The sequence below is a fragment of the Megascapheus bottae genome, chromosome 16 (genome assembly GCF_031878675.1).
Source record: "Megascapheus bottae isolate mThoBot1 chromosome 16, mThoBot2.hap1, whole genome shotgun sequence".
Taxonomy (NCBI): domain Eukaryota; kingdom Metazoa; phylum Chordata; class Mammalia; order Rodentia; family Geomyidae; genus Megascapheus; species Megascapheus bottae.
Window position 1 is genome coordinate 45,891,621 of NC_143524.1, and position 21,487 is coordinate 45,913,107.

At 38.0% G+C, this 21,487-nt stretch overlaps 1 protein-coding gene across 3 annotated transcripts in view; it reads left to right on the top strand.

The window, feature by feature from the left end:
• Uvrag (UV radiation resistance associated) overlaps positions 1 to 21,487 on the top strand; it is a 300,747-nt gene that overhangs the window by 218,171 nt on the left and 61,089 nt on the right. For all 3 annotated transcript variants that reach the window (XM_090348443.1, XM_090348440.1, XM_090348441.1), the window contains one exon: positions 13,971 to 14,049. In XM_090348443.1, coding sequence (XP_090204569.1) covers positions 13,971 to 14,049 — 79 coding nt within the window. The remainder of the gene's footprint in view (positions 1 to 13,970; positions 14,050 to 21,487) is intronic.

A 21,487-nucleotide genomic window follows, 5' to 3' on the forward strand; every position in this document is an offset into this window, starting at 1 on the left:
TTCAATCTTCCCAACCCTGATTTCTCTTAGACCTTCAAACATACCATGCCTTCCTGTCTCAGGACCTTTGTACTTTCTGTTCTTTGTGCCTAGTACTGTCCTCCATAGAGCACCTTCTCTCCCCCTCTCCCACCCTCCCCCCTCTCTCCTCTCTCTCTCTCTCTCTCTCTCTCTCTCTCTCTCTCTCTCTCTCTCTCTCTCTCTCTCTCTCTCTCTCTCACACACACACACACACACACACACACACACACAGAGTTTTATTCAAATGTCACCTTCTTAGCAGATTTTCTCTTGTTTGTGATGTCTCTCTCATTGAAATTTGTGTTTTTGTTCCATTTGAGCTCAGTACCCTGAACAGTGCTAGACATGCCATGAGTGCATTGTGTGTTTGGTGGGCAACTGAACAAAAAAGGAGGACTTTTGTCTTATTTGTCCAATGAATGCTTAGCAGGATCCTGCTACATAATGCAAAATTATTTGTTGAAATCAATTGTTTTATTATAATTTCAGATGATCTTTTTCTAACTTTCTAATGGGGGGCTTCTTTTTTATTTTATTTTATTGTCGGGGCAGTGTACAGTAAGGTTACAGTTATATTTGACAGGTAGTGGGTGCATTACTTCTCCTACATTGATACCCCTTTTCTTTTTTTCATAATTTAAAATTTTTTACCTCTAGGAAGCTGTTTATAATTGGTTAATCTTATTTTTGGTTCCTCCTACCCATCTGCTTCCAAAGCAGTTCTTGGTCATTTCTTTGAGTTTGTTCATTTGTAAGGGGAATTTACTGACCAATTAGATACAGAGGAGAAACATCAAAGATGATTTCACATTTGTGTGTTCAGTACAAATTAGAGTAACTTTTTTATTGTAATTAATAGAGGGTTACAGTTATATTTTCCAGATAGAAGGTACATTACTTCACAAACATTGATACTTCTTCTCATGTTTTTATCCCTATTTCCCTCCCCACTCTTCCCCTCATCTTGTTTTCCCCTCTTCCCTTTCCTATTTCAAACAAACAAATGTATATACAATATACAACAAATTAAAGTAAGGCAGTATATGATGGGTTCGAAATAGTAAGATTTAAGATGGACATGTAACAAACTGGCTGTTATTTCATTCTAAGGTATGGGAATAACTATTCACAAGATACTACAGGAACACCAATTTGGAAAAGCCCTTACTTAGCTTAGCTTTCAATAATAAGAAAGGATGTTAGTGAAGACTTCCTAGAGTAAATGATTCTGCTTTGATTCTTTAAGATTGAGTGAAAATTAATCCAGTGAGAATAAAGAAAAGGTCATTCTTGAAAAAGATTTCTAGCTTGAACATAGCAGTAAATGGAATTTGAAAAAGTAGATTTAATATTAGTGTAACTATTCCAGCTCTTTGATTAGTGAGTGCAGGGCAGATCTGAAGGATAAGATAATACTCTTAACTTTGAACATGGAGAATTTGAAATGTTTATGGGACACTTAAAGGAAGATATCCGGTATGTGATTAGAAAAATAATTATGAAATTTAAGAGAAAGAGAATGATATAGTACAGGAGATAATTATGGTATAAATGGCTTTTGATGCTTTGATTTATCCAACAACATTTACTCAAGTTCTATACTATAGCAGACAATGTTCTAAATACTGGAAACACAATAGTAAACAACACAGATAAAAATCTATGTCTTCTTGGACTTAATTTTCTAGTTGGAGGAAACAGACCCAAAACAAATGAGAAACAGATGATAAGATAGAGACTACAGAGCTATCATTTTCTCTTCTGTTTCTTTTTAATTAGATTTTTAGTATGGAAAATTTTAAGCATATGCAAAACTGGAAAAAATAGTATAACACACCCTATAAACTCAGCTTTAATAATTAGGAACCATCATTAATCTTAGTTTATCTCTATCTCTATTGCTTCCTTTGTCCCAGTAGATTGTTTTAAGTGAATAACAATGTCATAACATCCTATTCCATAAATTTCAGTCACTATCTCTGAAATATATGTTATAATGATTATATTATTATTACACCTTAAATTTTTTTCTTTACATCATTAAGTATTTAGAAACTCATTTTTAAAAACGGCTATTTTGCCAAGCGATGGAAACAATCCAGATGCCCTACTGCCGATGAATAGATACAAAAAATGTGGTATATATGTACAACTGACAAGATAAAATAATGGCATTCACAGGGAAGTGAATAACTCTAGAGCAAATCATGTTGAATGAGATAAGTCAAGACCAAAGGAACAAAAGGCACATGGTATCTTTAATATGTGGCTATTAGATCCAAACAGTACAAGAGCAGTGACTCAATATTTGCATACCCAATGCTATGGACATGGTATTAGAAATATAAATACAGTTACATTGACATAAAAATTTATAACTCTAGGGCGGGGGTTTGACCTAGTGGTAGAGTGCTTGCCTGGCATGCATGTAGACCCAGGTTCAATTCCTCGGTACCACGTACATGGAAAAAAGCCAGAAGCGGTGCTGTGGCTCAAGTGGTAGAGCTCTAGCCTTGAGAAAGTCCAAGGACAAATTCAGGCCCAGAGCTCAAGCCCAGGACTGCCAAAAAAAATATATATTATAACTCTATAGACATAATGTTTTATTACGTAGATTAATATGTATCTAAAACCTCAGCCTCATTTTAATTATGTTCTAAAATCTAAGTGCCAGTGATTGTATGTAGAGATTCCCTTCTTGAATACTTGTTTGTTAAACACGTCATTTGTAATATGATGTAAAAATCTATGTTAATAAATTCTTTAATAAAAACACAGGCTATTTTATAACTTGGTTTCATAATTATGATTTTTTTTTCAAATTAGAATCCAAGTGCATCCTCATATTTCCTTAGTTGCTAATGTCTCTTACATCTTTTTTTGGAGGGAGGTGCTGCATATTGAGGTTTGAACTCAAAGCCTTGTGCTTGCTTGGCAGGCACTACACCACTTAAGCCATGCCCTCAGCCTTTCTTTCTTTAGTTTATTTTTCAGATGGGGTCTCACACTTTTGCCTTGGCTAGCCTCAGATTATGATCCTGCTTCCTCTGACTCCCATGTAGTTGGGATTACAGGCATGAGCTATCACACCTGATCCTCCTTATATCTAAAAGTCATTTTCCTTTGCTGTTTATTACATCATCATCTTAATTTTCTTTGTTTATATATTCTAATATATTCAATAGTACTCATATGTTAATTATTAACATAAAATGTTTGTTGCTTACATATATAAGTGGAATACATATTTGCAATCTTTCACTGACAAAGTAGTATTGTATCAAAAGTTGGAAAATGCCATTTCTCTACCATACTATTTTATTTTTCTTTTAGCGTTTACCACTAGGCAATACTTTTATTGCCATTTTTTTTTTTTTTTGCCAGTCTTGGGCTTGGGCTCAAGGCCTGAGCACTGTCCTTGAACTTTTTCAAGGCTTGGCACTCTATCACTTGAGCCTCAGCACCACTTCCAGCTTTTTTCTATGTATGTGGTACCGAGGAATCGAACCTGGGTCTTCGTTCATGCTAGGTAAGCACTCTACCACTAGGCCAAACTCCCGGCCCTTTTATTGGCTTATTTATAATTGATCTCAAGATCTTGAAAATTTCTGAACATACAGAAGAATTGAATGAATTCTGTAGTGGATACCCACATACCCACAGTGAACATTTTACTATATATTTGTTTTGTTATTTATCTTCTCAGTTATCTCCCTTCTGTTTATCTGTAACCTCGATGAATCTCGATAAAGTTGCAGATGTCATTATACTTACTCCTGTTACTCCATCATGCATATGCTTAACTGTAGTACTCTCTATTTATTATTCTCTTTTTCTTTGGAAGACTCACATTCAGTGAAATGTAGCAATCTTGAATCACTCTATGAATTCTTTCAGAGGCAATCCATACAATCCAGTTTCTGTTCAGATACAGAATATTAAATCTCCTAGAAATGTTCTCCTATGTCCTTTCTCATGAATTACCATCTTCCCAGTCCCAGGCAATCACTTCTCGCCCATAAGTTCATTTTCCTTGTTCTACAACTTAATGCAAAAGTCAGCCACTTATCAATTTGAGAACTTTACACAAAGAACATGATATAGCCTTTTTATATAACATGTTTTTGTCACTTGGCATATTTGTAGGTCATGCTGTTGGGTATGTCAGTATTTTATATCCTTTTATTGAGAAGTATTCTACTGCTTGAATATGACAATTTGTTTATCCATTTTCCTAAGGGTGGATGTTGGAAGTGGTTTTTAGTTTTTTACTATTGAAAACAAAGGTGCTATGAACATTTCTATACTCTGGTATGCAAATGTTTTTGTTTTTCTTATGTTCACTTTTTAGAATTCACTTGTTAGAATTGTTAAATTGTGTGACAAGTATGTCAAGTAACAATCATATCTTTTTTCCATAACCTGTGTATGTATATTGCATGAACAATGTATAAGAGCTCAGAAGTTTTTTTTTTCCCCTGCTTTTTTTTCTTAAGGAAACTAAATTTACAGATTCCTCATAGAGTTTCCCACATTTTGGATTGTGCTGATTGCATTTTCGTGTTATCATCCCACATATTTCACTTTCCCCTGAGTTTCCTGAGATAAAAATCTCAATGATCATATTCTCATAGGCATTACTAATGCTTCCTATTGTATCACATCTGGAAACATCTCATATCTACTTAGTTCTTTTGTGTGTGATGTTAAAATTGATCACTACACCTGGCCATTCTTAGTCTCTTGTGTCCATCGAAGTGTTTCTGAGGAGCCATTTTAGATTGAGTGGTCTGAGATGGTTTCTCTACAGGTGACTTTAATCAGTGGGCAGATAGCAACAGGACATCAGCTTTGTGAAGATTTTAAGACAGAACTAAAAAAAAAAAAATGGAATAGCAAGTTCAAAAGCCCCAGGGTAAGAAACAGATTTGCCATGTTCAGAAAGAAAAGCCAGCATGACTTGAGCCTTAGAGAGTGCAAGGGAAATTTATATAAAATATATTAAAGAGATAGCAGTGAATCACACTATGCAGGACCCTGTATACTATTCTATATAGATTAAATTTTATTCCAAATGTAGGGGGAAAGTTTTCCCATGGTGTGGGAGAATGAGTGCTATGATCACATCTAATTTTTCAAAAGTCACTTTGGCTGTAGGGAATAAGAGGGAAAGTGACCTTTATATAATCATATTCTTTATAACTGCAACATTAGCCCAGACCAGTGGATATCTATTACTTTCTCTGCTACTTTAAGTTGATTATCATGCCTAAAATGAGATTATCACTTACATGGGAATGGTAAATGGTCCTTAGAGTAAAAAATTCAAGGCAAAATACTGAAAATACATTTGAATGAAGTTAGAATAGCAGATGGCAAATGAAAATTGAAATGTTCTTTTAAAGTGACTTGATATTTAAAGAGCACATTTTGGGCTAGTTAATAAATGTAACTTTTTAACATAGGAACAGATGCTCAAATATTTTCAATCTCCAGTGAAACCCTACAACTAGCTATTTCCTATCTGTGGCCTGCATTTGGGTTTTAGTATATTATTGTCTACTTGACAGTAATACTTGAGTTATAGTTGAAGCTTCAGAGATAGTGTATAATTTAGAAGAGTTTTCTTTTTTGTTAGTCCTGACAAAGTAAAATGTAACCTTTATTTATTGCCAAGTACTTTGCTTTTTTAATCCACCTTGTGCAGCTAAGTGTTTTAGTATGGATCTTCAGTTTGAATGTTTTAGCTTAGTAGTTGTCTTTGGGCAGACCCCATTCTCAGTTGCTGGATAAAGGTTAAAGGTATGCTGGTGGCATTCTGCATTTCCCAAATATTTCACAACTTCTTTTTTTTTTTCTGCCCTGGAAGATAGAATAGGATTTATTGTTTGCTTGTTGGCTGTGTGGCTTATCTCTTTGTATTTTTAAGCTGCTACTTTGGAATCCATGTAGCCTTAGTTAGAAAGTCAACCAATAACAATTCTCTTGTTGGTAGACTATCCCCTTACTACTGGTTTTCTAAACTTCCTGCAATCAGAGTCTAGTAGATGTCAGAGTATGAAACTAGCCTAATTTCTTTTTTAATTAAATTTATATTTATTTATTTATTTTGTAGGTCATGGGGCTTGGACTGGGCCTGCATGCTGTCCCTGAGCTCTTCAGCTCAAGGCTACCACCCTACCCTTGAGCCAAGCCCCCACTTCCCATTTTCTAAAGGATAATTGGAGATAAGAGTCTCAGGTCCTTTTGTACTGGGGCTGGCTTTGAACCTTGATCCTCAGATCTCAGACTCCTTAGAAGCTAGGATTTCAGGCATGAGCTACCATGCTCAGCTGGAGCCTAATTTCTGAATCCCCAAACATACCCAAGTTAACTCATAGTTTAGTAGAGTTGATTTAAAGGAAACTTTTGAAAAAATTAATATTGAAAAATATCTTTTTAAAAAATAAGTTTTATAAGTGGGCACGGGTGACTCAACCTATTATCTTAGCTACTTAGGAGGCTGAGATCTGAGGATTACAATTCAAAGCCAGCCTGGGTAAGAAAGTTTGTGAAATTCTTACTTTTCAGTTAACTACCAAAAAATGTTTTGTTTGAGCAAAAAAGAAGCTCAGGGACAGCATCAGGCCCCTGAGTTCAAGCCCCAGGACTAACACCAAGTGAAAAACAAAAAGATTTTTATGTGCTAATATCTTTAAATCCTTAATATCCTTAAGTAAAGCATGAAGCAACCAGAACATGAATGGTACATTCATGAATTGTGGAGTATTGTAGAATCGATGCCCTGCCACTGGAGTCAAACCAGTATGCAAATGCAACTTGTCTCTAGGCATTATTATTATTATTATTATTATTATTATTATTATTATTATTATTATTTTTGCCAGTGCTGGGGCTTGAACTCAGGGGCCTGATACTATCCCTGAGCTGCTCTTTTGCTCAAAGCTAGCAATCTACCATTTGAGCCCCAGCTTTACTTCTGGCTTTATTGGTAGTTAACTGAAGTTAATTGTCCTTGGGCTTTTTCAAGACTAGCGCTCTACCACTCAAGCCACAATGTCACTTCTAGCTTTTTCTTTTTCTTTTTTTTTTTTTTTTTTTTTTTGAGGTCAGAATGCTCTGTTCATTTACAAACCACAGCTAGGTTGAACTTGTAAAAAATAAAATTCCAGGGGGCCCTTTAGGGTTAAAAATTTTGATCCTCTTCTGAAGCTTTTCCTGGGACTAAGTTTCTTTCTGTTCTTTGGGAATGGCGCCAGGCAGAGGACACAGAGGTAACCAAAAGGCCAAGTGCCCCTTCCTTACTGGGACTCTGGGTTGGTGGTTTGTGGGTTATTCCTGATGGCAATAGCAGTCCCCAGACACACTGACATGAAGGTCAAATGGCATGGGTCTCTGTTTCAAGTGCAGGGCCTGTGGCCCACCATGGAGAGCAGACGCTGTGCTCACATGGGATAATTGAGTACAACTTCTAGCTTTTTCTGTGTGTGTGGTACAAAGAAATCAAACCCCTGGCTTTGTGCGTACTAGGCAAGCACTCTATAACTAGGCTGCGCTGCTGGCCCAAGGCATTAAATCTTTGATAACAAGAAGGTCAAGGAAAATCTGTGGGGCCTGGAATAATCAGAGAGGTTTCATTCATGTAGTACTTGAACTAGATCTTCTAGAGAATTCATTGTGTTTAGATGGGAAGGAAAGGAAGCCAGACATCTCCAGGGATAGTAACAGTTTGATCATGATCCTGAGGACACCAGTTGAGCAAAAGGCAACAGATGACTTGGAACACAGACCAGACCATTTAGGCCTTGAAAGGTAGACAGAAGATTCAAAATTTCTGGGCAGCGGGGCTGAGAAATGACATGACACCAAATCTTAAAGGAAAGTAACTTCTGTTTACAGCATGCTGTGCAGTTTCAATGGACTTTCTCAGTCTTTGATAATTTTTATCCTCATAGGAGTCAAATAGGAAAAAAAAAAAAAAACAAAAGCAGCTGGTACCAAGTTTGAGTACCAGTCTCAGACCTAAAAAAAAAGAGGTGGATAAATGAGACAAAAAAGATGGTAGTGTGTGTAATTCACAGTTTAAAAGCCTACCAAACAGACTAGACCAGGTCAGTCTGTCAGAGCATGGAAAGGGGTCAGACACTGAAGATGGTAGCAGGGGGGCTATTGTAGTAATAATTAAGTTTCAAGAACTTAGGCTTACACTAGTGGTTGTCAACTGGGGAGTTTATCCTCCTCCCTCACCCTCAGGCAACATTGGACAATGTCTCAAGACATGTTAGTTGTCACAAGAGTGGGATGCTGTTGGCTTTTTTGGGTAAAGGACAGAGATGTTTTCATGCTAACCATCCAACAACCCACAGGAAATCTCTCACCCCCAACAGAATTATCCAGAGTGGCAGTGGGAATGGGGAGATAAGAATGTTTCCAACGGAAAATGACTGACAGCTGGGTCAGTCACTGTACATGAAAGGCTTTAACTAAAAACAATATCACTCCAGGTCCCAGTAACTGAACAAGAAAAGTTGTAGCAGAAAGCTAACATGGTTGGTAGTTATTTGTCTTTAGGGCATGACATACATCCTTCCAAGCTCTTCTTGCTTGCTTGGTCTCTGCTGAGAAATCTGTGGTTATTCTGATTGGTTTTCCTTTGTAGGTGATTTTTGTCTTCTCCCTGGCTACTTTTAGGATCCTTTCCTTGGTCTCCATTGATCCTGTGCGGATTATAATGTGGCAGTAGTTTTCTAGTCAGGTCTGTTTGGGGTTCTAAAGGCTTTTGTATCTAGATGGGCCTGCTCTTCTGGATATTTGGGAAGTTCTCTGAGATTATTTCCAATTCCATTGACCTCTTTCTCCAGGCCCTCTTCAATACTGATTAGCCTTAAATTAGGCTTCCTAATTGTATCTTGGAGCTCCTGAAGAGATCTCTCATATTTCCTAGATTTGGTTTGATTCATTTTCTGGTCTTTCTCTATAATATCCAAGAAAGCTAACCTGGATGGGAAGTGTATTCTGTGTGAAGTAAAGTCCTCAGAACATCCTAAGTATCATCACCTTTCTACCAACATAGTAGGCAGAATGATCTTCCTCTTTCTTTCTTTCTTTCTTTCTTTCTTTCTTTCTTTCTTTCTTTCTTTCTTTCTTACTTTCCTTTGTCTCTATCTCTCTCTTTCTTTCTTTCTTTCTTTCTTTCTTTCTTTCTTTCTTTCTTTCTTTCTTTCCTTTGTCTCTATCTCTCTCTTTCTTTCTTTCCTTCCTTCCTTTCTTTCTTTCCTTCCTTCCTTTCTTTCTTTCTTCCTTTCTTTCTTTCTTTTTTTCTTTCTTTCTTTCTCTTCTTTCTTTCTTTCTTTCTTTCTTTCTTTCTTTCTTTCTTTCTTTCTTTCTTTCTTTCTTTCTTTTTCTTTCTTTCTTTCTTTCTGCCAGCCCTGGGGCTGGAACTCAGGGGCTGGGCATTGTCCTTAAGCTTCTTTTCTTTAGAGCTAGCACTCTACCACTTGAGGCACAGCACCGGTTCCCGCTTTTTCTGTTTATGTGGTACTGAGGAATCAGACTCAGGGCTTCATGCATGCTAGGCAAGCATTACGCCACTAAACTACATTCCCAGTCCATGTTCTTAATATGCACAATATTGTACTCATTTCCTTACTTATGTAATTGTAACCTTTCTGTACATCACCTTTACAATTAAAAAAAAATGGAATCAACTACAACCACATCCCACCCCCAGCTGCCATCAAAGAACTCAGCCTACATGTGAGGCTGTGAAGAAAACAAGTAGGAAATGATCACCAACTTAGAGTCCTTTGCAAAACTTCAGGAGTTAAGTGGGAGAAGGGAATACTTATAATAATTATTTTGGTGTTTTCTTTTTTAAATAAGGGAATCAGAGTTTCAACCTTTTTTATTTTTTTTGTTTTGTTCTTGTTTTGTTCAATCAGTTTCTCTTGCAATTGTTTTTCCAAGTTGAGTATCATATGGTCTACATGCATTATATAGCATGTATTTTGTGTATACATGAATTTAGTAAGAAATAATATTCTTACCTTCAGTCCATATATACAAATTTCTTTTTCTGCCCCTCCACCTACTAGCACTCAGCAGGTCTACTTGGCTGATGCCTATCGTAATGGCCTATCAGCAGGGCAGCCTTGAAATGTTTTCTTGGCCTCCAAAGGAAAAGGAAAATGATAGACAGTGTGTTTAGTTTTAAACATTGAGAAATATAGAATCTCGGTGTTAGAGGAAATAGTGTCTCATATAGCCAGTGAGAATCAGAGTTGCTTCCTCCTGTGCTAGTTTCTAGGATGTGATGAATTGCTGCCCATTTGATGGTACAAAACTACAGAAATGTAAACAAGGTGCCAGTCACTTACACATGTAATCCTAGTTGCTCCAGAAGCTGAGATCAGATGGTCCTGGTTCAAAGCCAGCCTAGGCAGATAAATCAGACTCTTATTTATAGTTAGTCAGCAAATGTTGGAAGTGGAGCTATGGCTTAAGTGGTAGAGTGCCAGCCTTGTGCAAAAAAAAGCCAGATGAGAACATGAGGTAGTGCGTTTAAGCCCCAGTACTGACACTACCACCACCAAAACAAAACAAACAAAAGGCCAGAAATGGATCCCCTCGTTGAAACTGCAAGTCCAAAATTGGGGTGTCATTATGTCCACACAACATTCTTAACTATTTCCAGTTTCTAGTGTTTGTAGGCATTGTCTGGTTCATATCTACAGACGTCTAATCTAATGTCCTCTCTGCCTGGTACTTTCTGGATATAAGACCCACATGCATGAAATTAAGGATGATTTCATTAAGGTTTACACTCCTCTTCCAAATAAAGTCATATTCACAGATTTGAGAGGGTACCATTCAACTTCTGTCCATTTTCTGGTTCATTCAGTCACCAGTGGCTCTTGTCAGTACATTGTCCTCTGTGTGTAGCAGAAAGAACACTGCATTGATCCTTGAAGACACAAGGTTATATCTCTTCTCCTCACTAAGTAGTAGGTAACCAAGGCAAATCATTGTCTTTTAAATAATAATGAAGTAGTTGTCACTCACACAGTCCCAAACTCAGCTGCTCTGTTTCAGCTAATTCAACCTGGGGTGACATTAGCATTTTAAAAAGTCATGTCCTGGCCGGGAGTTTGGCCTAGTGGTTAAAGTGCTTGCCTAGCATGCACGAAGACCTGGGTTCGATTCCTTGGTACCACATACATAGAAAAAAGCTGGAAGTGGTGCTGAGGCTCAAGTGGTAGAGCTCTAGCCTTAAGAAAGTCCAAGGACAGTGCTCAGGCCTTGAGCTCAAGCCCAGGACTGGCAAAAAAAAAAAAAAGTCATGTCCTAATTTTTTACTCAGATTAAAATTGCTGGGTACTAAAGAACTCCAAAATACTCTTTTTAATTTAAAAAAAAATTATTGAATGTCAGTAATAGTGCTAGATAAGACCAGCAAGGCAAATGAGGAATGAATTAAAACGTGCTTCTGTCTCACTGGAGTCACAGTTTATTAAAGGAGGTTACCAGTTCACCACATAATCGTGCAGAGAGTGCAAAATTACAAACTAAGACAGACTGACTTGGGCAAATTTGGGAGTTCATAGAGATAAGACATTTGCAGTAGACAAAGGTGGGCTCCATAATTCCTCCAAAAACTAAACACAGACTTACCCATGATTCAGCAGTAGCATTCTTGGGCACTTATCCAGAAGATTATGAATCTCAGGATCCAGGTAAATCACTTGCACAGCCATGTTCTTTGCTGCACTATTCACGACAGCCAAAGTATGGAAATAGTCTAGATGGCCCTCAGTAAATGAATTCTATTCATTGCTTCTATTTCTGTGATTTTCATCATGCACAGTGAAATTTTCAGATAATTTGAAAATTTAATTTAATTTGGAAAATAGTTAAATATTGGCTGTTAAATTGTCACATTAATAGGTTACCTTTAGTGAACTGATAAAAAGTACATAGTTTAATCCTATAGTTACTTAAGGCGTTACTGGCCTTTAATGAGCCCTGTTTGTGGTATTAAGAATCTTTCTCCTGGTTGAACTTAAATGGCACATTCTTACCTAAGCTAATGTATTTCCTCATCAGTAATTGAAATAAAATACCTTTGATTTATATCTGATGGTATTGTTTTGCTCTGTAAAATAAATTCCGTTTTTCTAGATTACTAGTCCTATAAACTTATGTGATGAATGTGGGGCCGGGAGTTTGGCCTAATGGTAGAGTGCTTGCCTGGCATGCATGAAGACCCGGGTTCAATTCCTCGGTACCACATACATAGAAACAAGCCAGAAGTGGTGCTGAGGCTCAAGTGGTAGAGCTCTAGCCTTGAGAAAGTCCAAAGACAGGGTTCATGCCCTGAGCTCAAGCCCAGGACTGGCAAAAAAAAAAAAAAGATGAATGTGTGACAGTTACAAACTATTATCCATTCAACACAAAAACAGTTTGAAAGTGGAGCAACATGTGAACTGTATCCTAATATTTGATCCCTCAGCATTGCCATGTCTGAACCATGTTTGAACCTTGAATTACTCTCCAGATTGGTTTTAATGTCTATACATATATCTTGTGGCTCTTTGCATAAAGAAGTCCCAATGAAACCATAATAAAGTCAAATGTTTTGAGACACATTTTTTACAAATATAAAGATTTGGTGTTCAATGTTGTTGGTCTCAATTTACCCTTTAAACATATAAAACAATTTCTACATTTATTAACATGAAGGTAGAGATTGCTTTGGGTTTGGAGAGCTGTTCATATAATCTACATGGGGTATCTTATTAAAAAAATAACTATACTACAGAGCTTCAGGACTCTAGTAGATCTATCTGAAATTTCTTGTTGTTATGTCTTTGCAAATATGAAGTTTCTCTGCACTAGATCCCATATGAATTTGAATGATTCCCAGACACCATGTAAAAACCCGATGCTGCATTTTGCTTTTCCTGAATTTACATTGCTTTTATTTTTTGTCTCTGATTGGGACCTAGATCCACATGTCCTCCTACTTTATTGTTTACTCTTTCAATTAAATATAAAGCTATTTCTTCTCCTTCTCCTCCTCTTCCTCCTCCTTCTCCTCCTCCTCCTTCTCCTCCTCCTCCTCCTCCTCTTTCTCCTCCTTCTCAAGGCTAAGCCTCTACCACTTGAGCCATAGCACTACTTCTGGCTTTTTCTATGTATGTGGTACCGAGGAATCGAACCCAGGTCTTTGTGCGTGCTATGCAAGCACTCTACCACCAAGCCAAACTCCCAGCCCTTCTATTACCTCTTTTTGTCCCCCCACCCACCCTTTTTTTGTGAGTCATGGAGCTTGAACTCAGCCTAGGCACTGTCCCTGAGTTCTTCCTCTCAAGGCTACCACCCCACCTTTGAGCCAAGCCCCACTTCCCACTTTCTAGAGTTTAATTGGAGATAAGAGTCTCAGGTCCTTTTGTGCCAGACTGTCACAAACTTTGATCCTCAGATCTCAGCCTCCTTAGTAGCTAGGATTACATGTGTGAGCCACTGCGCCTGGCTTTGTCCCCATTTTTATGTTGCATTTAAAACTGATTTTCTTCTCCTAACTTTTTTCCTTGAATCTTCTCCCATTTTCTAAAAGTTGAAATGTCAAATACAAGACACTAACTAGAAGGAATATTTGGGACAGGGAAGTCTTAATCTTAAGGTATTCAGGTTTATGACATATAAATAGGAAGTAATGCCTCAACTTCTTGGAAATGGTAAATCAACTCCTATTCCGTTTTTCCCTTGAAAGGAAGCAACCCTTCTGGCTGAACGCTGATGATAAAGGTGTTAGTAGACTGCAGTGACTGCATGTGAGTTAGTCAAACATGGAGACGTTTGTAGAATAAAGAGAAAGCTTCGATCTCCGTCAGCACCCGGAGGTTGTATCTCCTTGCTTTTAGAAAACTTCTCATTTTTTCTTTCCTTAGGTTTCCACTGTATCCAAAAGGAGGGGAGAAGTTACAATTCGATTATGGTGTCTATCTTCTGAACAAAAATATAGCACAGGTAAGTAGTTGTTCTTCACTTCTACTTCCTTGAATTATTGACCATCTTCCTAAATAAGTATTGTCATCAACCTTTTTATTTAACCATTTACTTGAGTGGTGCAAACTTCTTTTATGCCCATCACCCGTTTCTGTGCCATTGTAATGACTATAAATGACTATGAAGAGGCAGCAGGTACAATTTGCAATGCTCCTGCTAGCCACCTGAAGCAGCAGTTAGAAGCTAAGCACTGTTTTCTTACTTGCTGACAACCTTATACTTGAATGTGTGGATTTTATAATCACTTGGCTCTACAGTTTGACTTGTAATAACTTTCTTTCTGTAGATCACTTCTAGGGACTCCTATCGCATTGTTGTTTAACGAATAAAAGTTTAGTGCTTTTGGCAGGTCCTTAGTGGTCTCCTCACCTCATTATCCAGAACCAAAGGAAAAGACCAAACATATGATCCTTCCAACCCATCTAGGATTGTTGTGGCTCTTTCAGCATCACATAAGAGGGTGTCACTTGCATAATGTTTAACCACATGCCATAGTAAAACTATGAGATGCCTGAGTTTGTGTTTTCCTGAAAGATATGTTACAGTATTTCTTTAGCATACTTAGCTCTACCTCAGAAGTGGACATTCCATAAATTTTCCACTTAGAAAGGGAGATCAGCCTCAGTGCTTTCCTTTTATTTGAGTATCTTTCCAATTGGAATAGTCCATGGATGAGAATCTACAGCATAGCTGTTATTTATAAACATGATCACCTATCTTCTTAGACCTTTTCACTTTAGAGAAGTAATAAAGTTTGTGATACTGTCAGTTCCCTTTCATCCATATGAATCTAAAGTTTCCCCCAACTATTTCCTTGTTTACATGTGATCAATCAAAAATTATTCTTCCATATGGTATTATCTTTGCCTTGTTTCCCTTAACCAACCACTGTATAATGATGTTTTTTTAAAATCTGTTTTTTATTAAGATTGTTATCCTTTTTTTCTGAAACCAGATCAAATTTCTAGTTTGCAGGCCTGTATTAATCGCTTACTTCCTACCCTACACAGCATTCTCTTGACCATAGTACTTTCAGTTACCTTTGTTCCAGCTTGTACTCTGATCCAAGCAAGCAAGCTTTGCACACCATCCCTGGCCTGTGACTCTCCTTAACATGAACCACTCTTCCCATGAGTACTTACTCCCTTCTGCTTTTGACAGATAAATATTTAAGTCAAAGGAATCGGGCTCTAATGTCAAGACTGTCAGACCTGTGATCACAGTTGTGTTTGTACATGGAGAAGACAGTGTTTTGACAGAATTGGTCAAGTAATGCTAGACTTAAGACAGCATTAAGAAAGATGAGTAAATTAGTAAGTGAATTAGACATCATCTCCAGTGAGGTAAGCCATAGTAGAAAGAGCACACAGATACAACTGGGTCCAATTTGGCATCATTTAGTTGGACTAAGTCCTGATCTCAATTCAGACTTTGTTTTTCCTCATCCTATGCCCATCAGTCCAAATATTCGAAGGCCATTGGAATCTTTTTGGTGAAACCTGCCCTTGTCATGGTGCCTGGATTTCCTCTTATATATCAGCCTTAAACCAACACACACATGTACACACTATGTGTGCACGTGCCCAAATACTCATGCACATGAATACACACTGTACACACAGTTCACTTCTTCCTTTGCCAAAGCTCAGTATGAATTGAAGGATGTCTTAAAGAGGTTCTGAGAAAGGCCATGCTTGCTGGGGTAGAGCAAGATCAAGTGGAGAATGACAGTGCAACAGGAAACAGGAAGTCAGTGCTTTATATCAGATTCCCAGCTTTAGCACCTGTATGACTTCCTATTGGGAGTACTTCTGAAGTAGTCTTAGAAATTTTCACTAAGCTGCAGGTACAGGTTTGCTAAGCTAATTTTGTTTATCTGTTTAAGAAGTGGATTAATAAGTCATTTTTATCCTCTTCATGCTGATATTCTTTCCATAGACTGATAAGTTACTTGTGTTTGTGAATTATGACTAGATTAAACATTCTAAATTCATACAAAGTAATAGCTTGCTCTCTCATATATTTATTCACCACTGTTGACAGTTTTTAAAGGAGTGGGCAAAAGTACCAGTGGCTTACACGCCTGTAAACCTAGCTATTTGGGGGGCTGAGTTCTGAGGATCACAGTTTGGAGCCAACCCAGGCAGAAAAGTCCCTAGGACTCACCTCCAATAACCACCCAAAAGCTGGAAATGGAGATGTGGCTCAAATGGTAGAGAGCCAATCTCGAGCAAAAATGCTAAGGGATAGAATGCCCAGACCATGAATACAAGCCCTAGTACTAGCACAAAGAAAAAAGGAGGGAACAAGAAACCACATGACAAATCTTAGATTTCCAAGATTATTCAGGAAACCCCTTCTACACATTTAGAAACTTTCAGCAAATTTTTGACTTCAAGAAGCTTGGAGACTCTTTTTTATTTATTTATTTTTTTTTTGTCTCTGACCTTACTGCCATCACTTTTTCACATTTTAATTTGTAACAAATCAAAAGCCATTCATTATAATGGCTTCCTAACCAACTATGATAGCAAGAAGATATTTCTAGTTTTTGAAGGTTTACCAACATAGACAAATGCATGTTGTCAAAGGGAGTTTGTCTTTTCAGCCAGTCTCACTTGTACCTCATCTCCAGAGATGTGAACAAATCATGGTATTCAAACAGCCCACCTCGGTAATTTATAAGCCACATTAGTGGAGGTGGATGAAAGCTTTGGCATGTGTAGAAGTGCCAGAGAAAAAGGAGTGAAGTCATTTAATACTACGTTTATAACTTGGTTGAGGATTTGAATAGTCAATAGGACCTTTCATCACAACCAGAAGTAGTAGTAAAATCACTTCTTTTGGTAGAGGAAATGACAGAACTTAGTAATATTTGTTACTTCAGTATTTGGGATCATTCCAGCCTGTGTTTTGAAAGCATGGGCTTAGAAAGGCAGGCCATCAAGTAGATCTCCTCCTGTGTTATTTAAAGAGTGGAGCACTGGTCAGGCTTGCTAGCCCTCTGCACGCTCGTCACTGCTGTCTAAGGGCGTATGTGTGCTGGATTAGTATTGAAAGTGAGTTCAACAGAATGCCTGTGTTCAGCACCAGCTACTAAGATTTGTCAAATGTCAGCCCCTTCGGTGGGAAATAGCCTGCCCTGATGGTCATTAGGTGATATTAGAGAAGGGAACCTGTCAGAAATCAGGCATAATGTCATTAGCAACGATTTTATAAATGAGGCCCCGCTATCACTAATGTCAGTAAACTTAGAAGTCTAGTATATTCAAATGTGTGCAGAGCATAGTAGTTTGCCTCTAAGAGGTAATAGAGCAGAAATCATAACAGTTTATCTAATGTTTGTGAAGAGCTTTATAGTATGCTTCTGCTCATCACTCTGTAAAAAGCAAAAAGCAGGAAATATGAAATGGATTTACTCCCATATGCCCATTGTTGTGTTATATTTCTATGTTAAAACCATGCCAAATCAGAGTTGATGTTGTCATATAGAAAAGGAATTGTGCCTTGAGAACAGACAGTATGCATATTTAACATGGTATTTCCATTAGAAAGACAAGGTCTGAAACACTAAGTTCTAAAGACATGTTTAATAAATGAATGAAATGAATATTAATAGAAAACCATGATAATAACAAAACTGGACATGGAGTAGTGACAGATGGAAAAGAAATTGTGGAACATGTGTACATACCTTTACAAAGGAGATAACTGCAATTTGCAACAACAGGCACAAATCTGGATAACATTACCGTAAGTGAAATGGCCATACCCAGATACTTTATTATCTCCGTCTCTCTCTCTTTTTTTTTTTTTTTTTTTGTAAGTCATGGGGCTTAAATTTAGCCTGGGCGCTGTCTCTGAGGTCAAAGCTACCACTCTACCCCTGGGCCTGGGTGTTGTCCCTGAACTCTTCAGCTCAAGGCTACCACCCTATCCTTGAGCCAAGCCCCACTTCCCATTTTTGGAGGTTAATTGGAGATAAGAGTCTCAGGTCCTTTTGTGCCCTAGCTGGCTTTGCACCTTGATCCTCAGATCTCAGCATCCTGAGTAGCTATGATTATAGACATGAGCACTGAGCCCAGCTTTTATTATCTCTCTTAAAAGACTCTCTTCTTTTTTTAGTATAATTTTATTGTTATCATTAAGATATACAGAGAGGTTACCATTTTATAAGTCAGGTAATGAGTACATTTCTTTCTTGGACAATGTCACTCCTTCACTTTCTCTCAGTTTCCCCCTCCCATCCCTGCCCACAGTTAGATAGTTCATTTTCCATATAGTGTACACTGAATAACATTATTGCATGTGCTCACCCTTCCTTCTTCCTTTTCTGCACCCCCTCATGCTCTTCCTTCCCTCAAGGAGAATAAAACAAAGAAAAAACAAAAACCACCACCCAGAATCTTTGTGTGTGAGAGAGAGAGGGAGAAAGAGAGAATTAGAGCTGTGGCTTAAGTAGTAGAGTACTAGCTTTGAGCAAAAAAGCTAAGAAAAACCTCCAGACCCTAAGTTCAAGCCCCTCTTCTAGTACAGAAAAGGTTTAAGGTTGGAATGTAGCTCAGTGGCACATAGAATACAACACATTATTATTATTATTATTATTATTGTTACTATTATTATTACTATTATTATTATTTCACTTTTTTTCTTTTTTGTTGGTTTTTTGGCCAGTTCTGGGCCTTGAACTCAGGGCCTGAGTACTGTCCTTGGACTTTCTCAAGGCTAGAGCTCTACCACTTGAGCCACAGCACCACTTCCAGCTTTTATCTATTATGTGGTACTGAGCAATGAAACCCAGGTCTTTGTGCATGCTAGGCAAGCCCTCTACTGCTAGGCCAAACTCCCGGCGTCTAGAATACAGCATATTATTGCAAGGTATGGATGTACACTTGCAATCCGACCATGATGCTGAGCTGCATCATGAGTTCAAGGCCAGCCTATGCTAAGTAATGAAATGATGTCTCAAAATAAAAGTCAAGTAAGTAGAAATAGAGTTTTAACAATAGTTACCAAGATGGTGAGGAAGAGAAAAAATGGACAAGTAAGTCAAAGAGCGCAAATTGGAAGTGAGGTAGGATGTCTAGAGATGTAATATACAGCATGATGATTATAGTCAATAATATGGTATTCAGTCAATACTGAAATTGTATTGAGTAGGTTTATCACCCAAGAAAAGGATGATAGGTGGGTTCATTTGTTTGTCTATTGTGATCATTCTTCTGAGTGTGTGTGTGTGTGTGTGTGTGTGTGTGTGTATGGTGGCTGAGGTTTGTGGTCTGAAACCAGCTCTGAACAAAAAGCATGAGACTTATAAAAAAATAGTCATAAAAGGCTAGAGGCATGGCTCAAGTGGTATTATGCTTGTGGTTCTGAGTGCCAACTCTAGTATTATGGGAGAAAATAGTAAGTTATATATATGGACACACATGCATCCATATATATATATATATATGTATATCTTAAATATACACAATGAAAGTTAAATTTCTTTCTTCAAATTAATTTGGTTTGGGTCAGGAGTTTGGCCTAGAGGTACAAGTGCTTGCCAAGCATGCACAAAGAGCCAGGTTTGATTCCTTAGTACCACATACATAGAAAAGGCCAGAAGTGGCGCTGTGGCTCAAATGGTATAGCTCTAGCCTTGAAGAAAGCCCAAGGACAGTGCTCAGGCTCTGAGTTCAGGCCCCAGAGCTGGCAAAAAAAAAATTTAATTTGGTTTGGGGTGAGAATGTATCCTAGTGCAACCCTCTTAGGTTAGAGAGCTCACCTGGCATGCACGAAGCCCTGGGTTTGATTCCTTGGTACTACATACTTCAGAAAAATCTGGAAGTAGTGCTGTGGCTCAAGTGGCAGGGCGCTAACCACTAACCTTGAGCAAAAAGTTTTCAAGGACAGTGCCCAGGCCCTGAGTTCAAGCCCCAGAACTAGCAAAAAAAAAAAAAAAGTGATTTGTTGAGCACCTACGACGAGTTGTGTTCACTGAGTTAGGTTGTGACAGGATAGAGAATGAGGCAAAGGACCCAGGCCACCTTCAGTCTTCGTCTGATCTTCTGAAATAGCCTGTTGACTCACTCATAATTCAGCTAAATTCTACAGGTTATTGGAGCAGCCAGTAACTTCGATAACCTCAACCCATACTACTTTCCTGCCTATCATTGGCTAAATCATTCTTAAGTCATTCTTTCAAACTCTGCACTTAGAATAAAAATTAAGACTCTATTCTATGATCACTAAGCAGTATATAGAATGCTCTCTGGCTACTACTGACCTGGCTACTTCAATTACAGTGCTCCTTCTGTTACCTGAACACAAGCCCTTTCCTCATGGACTTTGGTCTTGCTATTCCCATGGTCTTTGGAAATGATCTGTTTCCTGGTTCCTTGCATGCCTGGTTCTTTGTCATTGTCCATGGCTTAGCTCAACAGTCACTTCCTCAATAAGTCATATTTGACAACTATTTCTAAAGTAGTGCCTCTTTAATTACTTCCTATTCTATCATTTAATTAATTTGCAACACAGAACTTAACTACCAAAATGTAGCATTATTTTCACTGTTTATTGTATGTTTGTATCCCATAAGCATGCTGCAGCAATAATCTGTCTTTTCTCTCTTTTTTTTTTTTGTACTGAGTGAATAAAATCAAGACCTAAAACAAATCTAGATAAGTGCTTTGCCATTGACCTATCCTTTCCACCTCTTTCCAAAAGAGAAGGAAGGAAGGAAAGAAGGAAGGGAGGGAAGGATGGAGGGAGAGAGAGAAAGAAAGAGAGAAAAGAAAAAGAATATATATATAGAGAGAGAGAGAAAAGCAAGCAAGCAGTGATATTAGGGAGCCAGTAGTACAGGCCTATAATCCCAGCTCCTTGATCATAAGTCTGAGGCCAGCTCTACTCTTAGTGAGATCTTGTCCCTGTTTCTCTGGGGGATCCCCAGCCCCTCAAGGGGTTTTGGAGGGCAGGGATATTTTCAGTCTTACTGAGACATTCTTTTTTTTTTTTTTTTTTTGCCAGTCCTGGACTTGAGCTCAGGGCCTGAGCACTGTCCTTGGACTTTCTCAAGGCTAGAGCTCTACCACTTGAGCCTCAGCACCACTTCTGGCTTTTTTCTATATGTGGTACCGAGGAATCGAACCCGGGTCTTCATGCATGCTAGGCAAGCACTTTAACCACTAGGCCAAACTCCCGGCCCTTACTGAGACATTCTTGCCCGCTTCATGGTACAGACATTTGCATGATGATACATGTGGCTAAAATCACTAGCCTTTTGAATAAAACAAAGCAGAGAAAGACTGTTCGCAATGTATTTGTCTTCTAATAGTAATAGTATTGTCTCCTGCACCATACACTCATGGATAAAAAAAAAAAAAAAAGAAAACAACAGCCAATTTTGCTAAAG